The sequence below is a fragment of the Necator americanus genome, chromosome V (assembly GCF_031761385.1).
Source record: "Necator americanus strain Aroian chromosome V, whole genome shotgun sequence".
Classification (NCBI taxonomy): domain Eukaryota; kingdom Metazoa; phylum Nematoda; class Chromadorea; order Rhabditida; family Ancylostomatidae; genus Necator; species Necator americanus.
In genome coordinates, this window is record NC_087375.1 from 19,349,507 (window position 1) to 19,354,309 (window position 4,803).

General features: G+C 42.4%; 2 protein-coding genes across 3 annotated transcripts; both read right to left on the reverse strand.

The window, feature by feature from the left end:
* Positions 1-103: 103 nt before the first annotated feature.
* Positions 104-409, reverse strand: RB195_014436 (uncharacterized protein; the record flags this gene model as incomplete). The annotated part of the gene is made up of 1 exon (XM_064204704.1): positions 104-409. The coding sequence occupies one exon, from the start codon at positions 407-409 to the stop codon at positions 104-106; it is 306 nt and encodes a 101-aa protein (XP_064060586.1).
* RB195_014437 (uncharacterized protein) lies at positions 104-1,248 on the reverse strand (the record flags this gene model as incomplete). 2 transcript variants are annotated; one of them, XM_064204705.1, is made up of 2 exons in its annotated part: positions 104-467; positions 596-1,248. In XM_064204705.1, 2 exons carry the CDS (start codon positions 1,246-1,248, stop codon positions 104-106), a joined length of 1,017 nt encoding a protein of 338 aa, XP_064060585.1. The 2 variants fall into 2 exon arrangements, with proteins under 2 accessions (XP_064060585.1, XP_064060587.1); XM_064204706.1 differs by having other exon boundaries at positions 433-1,248.
* Between the last annotated feature and the right edge of the window lie 3,555 nt (positions 1,249-4,803).

Here is a 4,803-nt window from a genome sequence, read left to right on the forward strand (position 1 = left end):
GGCAAGTGGACATGGCTGTCGAAGAGATCAGAGTAGAAGTCGTAGATGATTTTTCCACCCCTTCTCGATGCAATGGCTGTTCCCTTTGGGTTCCGGAGAGCAGTCATCCTCGTCTTGCGACTGGCGACGTCTCGGCGGGCATAGCGGATGCTTTTCCCGGCTCTGCAGCCTCAGCCAGCACTTCTGCTCTTCTCTCTTTAAGGTCTTCCTTTATCGCCTCTCGGCAAAGCCTTGCGAGCTCGGACGTGAGTTCTTGGTTCCCTGCGGCTCGTGCTGCTCCACGCTGGCGTATCAGCTCAAGAGTTTCAAGAGACAGACGCCTCTTGGTGGTTTTAAAACTCTCAGCCTTCTTCGCGCAGTCGTGAAGGTGTTCGACAAGCCGGTCATATTCCTCGTCGATGTTGTCCATTGCGGAATCTTCCCAAAAGCCGGCTAACGTAGCGAAGAGATCCCAGTTGATGGTAGTCCTGGGATTTCTTTTGCTGAACTTGGCGGCTTTCTCTGCTCTCCGCGTGAGGAAAATCTTCCTCGGAGGAGGCGATGGTCCGATCCCGTATAGAACTTTGGTACAACAGCGACGTCCGTCAGGCAGAACCTTTTATTGACGATGATGTGGTCTATTTCATTACGGTACCCTCCACCGGGTGACTCCCACGTCCAGCGTAAAGAAGAGGGCTTCTGAAATTGCGAGTTCCCATGGATGGTCTTAGTCGTCATGATGAACTCGGAGAGCCTCTCTCCCTGGTCATTCCATTGTAGGCCGTGGGTCCCGATGTGAAGTTCCTCCGGCGTTCTTCTTGGGCCAACCTTAGCGTTGAAATCGCCAACTATGACCTTGTAGAAGGCATGATCTTCTTGGTAGAACTTCTCCAGGTCCATATAGAAAGCTTCGACTTCTTCTTCTTCGTAGCTTGATGTTGGAGCGTAAACGACGAAGATAGTCAAAGCTGGTATTGGGCCACATCTTCTCATCCGCAGACGTCCGATTCGGGTCGTAAGTTGTTCAAAAGAGTCGATGTTCTTTGCCATACTCGTGTTGACGAGGACGCCAACTCCACCAACACCTCTACTGTCGCATGTTCCTAAGAACAGTTCTTCTCCAGTTTCATATACGGCGTTGAGAGGGTGACGTCGTCTCGTCTCGGTCAGTCCGATGACGTCGTACTTGATCTTCTTGGCTTGCATCATCAGATCTTCGATGGCCGCTTCCGATGCAAGCGTACGTGCGTTATAAGTACAGATCGCCATCCTAGTCCTTTTCCGTTTTGGTAGCCTACATGACTCCTGCAACCCCGTCCTACCTGGCGCTACCGTACCAGGCTTTCCTCCGGAATCAGGAGACTCTTTTCTATTACTGTGTTTTGCTTAAAATTTTAAAACCCATGGGCAGGTTGCAAGCCTTTAGTCCCATGAGTTTCTGGGAGAACTTTCGTTCTCCCGGTGTGGACATGTGGAGCTTATTTGTTGGAGGCGACTCCAGACCGCCTCCCTTGCACCTCCCAGTCACTTGATTGCAGGCTTTTGGCCGGACCGACGTGGGATACAAGGATGTCATGAGTCAGTCCTGGCTCAGCAGAAACAGGGAGTCCATCCCCTGAATCCACCTGCGTCTCTGGGCAAGCGCAAGGTCGCTTTTGGTCCGCGTTTAGCTCCCTATCCGCCACCCGGGGACGCGCCACGTAGCCTCGCGACTAACCGGCTGTGATCCCTCTAGTGAGGGAGATCCGTGGGACTTCACTTCAAGAAGAAAAAATGTTCTTGAAATGAGTTACTAAAGTCTAAACACAAAGGAAAAAATAGAAGCCGTCTTCTGGCTAAGTACAGAATGTGGGCAGGTGAGGAAGTGACGAAAGCCATTCAAATTCAACTATTCACCTTTACATAGATTTTTGTGCAGATTCGCATGCTCTTGATGATCTCATTTAATTTATTATTATTTATTATTCCATTTCATCTAGAGTTCGATTTTTTTTTTTTTTTGAAAAAAAAAATTTCTTTGAAAAAGTTCGAAATTATGTGAATATCGAGGAAAAATGTATGTAAGTAAGCACAAAATACAATGTATTTGGAGTTATTAGCTAGTTTGTAGTAAGATTTCCTGAGCTTACTTCAAATCAAACCGTACGCACAACAGGAAATAACATCAAAAAAGAAAACTTCAGAAGACAGAATTGTGAGTGAGGCACTCGAAAACAGCACAAACGAACTCAACCAGTTACATTTTACTTCAAAAGAAGTGAAATATTAGTCTACTTCAAGGTTATGAAAAACGAGAATCTTCATCACTAGATTAATATTTCTTAGGAGACGCTCCATCTTTTCTTCAGACGTTCTTATGAAATTCTGATAGGATTTTCGGTTAGAAATCACATCTGAAAAGGCTACACAGCGTCTAGACGATATCAAATCAATTAAGATGATTACGGTAAGCTCCTCTGTGGGGACCTTTCCCTTGCAAGGAGCAGCAATATGTAGCGGTTTTTCTCCAACACAATTAGTCCGCGTAAAACTTGCAATATCGAGGTGACGCGGTACATCGTCGGTAAAGCACTGAACCCTTTGTTGTGGGCAAGAAGCTCCTCAAACCTCTTTTCTTTTCGTTTCTCGTAGTTTTTTTTTCTTATTCCTTTATCTTTGTTGTTCCTTCATTGTCAGAGATCTTAGTTTGCAGGGACTCAACTTCTGCAACTTTTGTGTAGTTGTGTATAGATAGCCTTCTTCCATGACACATTTTGGGACTCTGCTAATACGGTCACAACAAATGGTGATTGTGAGCAATTACAAAAAAGAAGACAGAATTTGAATCTCTACAAACGGAAATTTAAGAGTGGGGCTAGAAACAAAACAAACGATAAAACTAATGGAAAAGGACTTCGCTAACATCGTGTAATCAGATCCATATATTATTCTTTGAGATAAAATGATGAAAAACTATAGAAGGCAAGAGAGAAAGAGGTCCGATGAGCTCTTCGCCTACTGTAGAGATACACAGTCCAGTTTGAAGGCCCCGTCGCGGTACCCTGATACGGGGCTAGCAGACGATGCTTATTTTTTTATAAATATTCGAAAATTTCGTCTTCACGGATACAGTTCTAAACCCACTGCTCAGACTGAATTTAAATATGTAACGTCAAGTCCACTTTCTCTGTTTTTGGATTCCTCACCAGAAGTCACTACTGTTGTTTTGTTTTTCTTTCAAATGACATTAATTTCCAAAAAAATAAAACACTTTTTGAGTACGCGAATCTGCGAAAGGACATCCCTCCTATAACATGAGCATATAATTTTTTTTCTTTTTTATTTTAGCACTAGATCTTCCAAAATTTGATAGTACGCATCGACGGATACCGAGCTTTTGCCTGCTCTTTACGCACATTCTTTTTTTGAAATAAACTTCAAAAATGTAAAATTGAATTGGTCGGCAGCACTCCAGCTGTGAATTGTCCTTCCGGAAGCAACCTGAACGCGTGAAATGAACACCACAGAGCTCCGACGATCCCGGCATCAGAAACCGTGCACCACTGAACAATCGATAAGCCTGTGTGACAGAACGGGGAGATAGAAAAACATTTCTTCGATCATTTTTAATGTCATGATCGTCTTACATTTTGGTACATTTTGAAAGGGTCAGTTGCGTAGGAAAGGTTTGGGTGTAGTATGAGAAGCAATAAATTTCAACTCTATACTCTACAGAAATCAAAAGTATCTTCTCCATTTTCCTTGTAGCCTTTTCCTGTGGTTAAGAAATCTATGTTGTTCGAGTCATCAATCGTGCAGTCGAGGTGAAGGCTCTTTCGAACTGCGCCACACCCGCCCATTAATATATACGAAAAATGGAACTAATTCCATGTTTTAACAGTTTTTTTTTTAGCAAATCTACCCAGAAAATAAGGAGTATGTGCTTAATAAGAGCATCAAACTGGATTAGAAATTGGCAGGAGTGAAAAGGTCATTAACTGGAGAATAAGCAGACTTCTTAAGACGTTCGATGAAATGGCAAGGGCAAGCTAGGCTAACCTTAGAACATATGCAACAATAGATAAACTTCCAAATTGCAAGAATTTTTAAGCTAGATGGGCAAAACACACCTGTCAGGCCAAACCGCAGCATGGTTCGCACTAGTAACACTTGAACTCCACATCTCACATTTCACATAAACTAAACAATAACGATCCCTGGTAAACAAATGCGTCAATGCAGGAAATTTCATTGACGAAGCTATCACATATCGGGTATATAACAAATAAATACATTTACATAAATGTATTTTATTCCAAAAAAAGTATCAGCAAAGAAAATGGTTATAACTCATTTAGAACACTACAACACCACCTATGCTGATACTGTATATTCTTCTTGGTTTGACCGGTATATAAATCAAAACTGAGCACGACGCTAGGTGCCGTGCAGATGGATTGGAAATGTTAAGGCAACCTAGAAAGTATGTCGATGCATCACAATATGAAGAAAAATAATTGAAATTTCTTACACAAGAGAAGTGGGAAATAAAGGAATTATTCCATTAGTGTGTGTATCAGAATACGAATCTTTGCGCTCTGGGCAACTCAGTGCAAAATTAGTTTTAAATATTTTGAGAAAAGAACTTATTATAACATGTGTCGTACAGATAAAACGAGAACGAAAATGAGCTCAGGGACACGTGAAATCGGCGAAGTGTTAGCGAAATTCAAAACGACAATTAAGCTTAAAAAACACTTGCACTAGGAATATATGAACAACTATTTCCACTGACCATCAGAGGATTAGAGATAGGATTTTTAACGAAAAACATTGACTGGTATG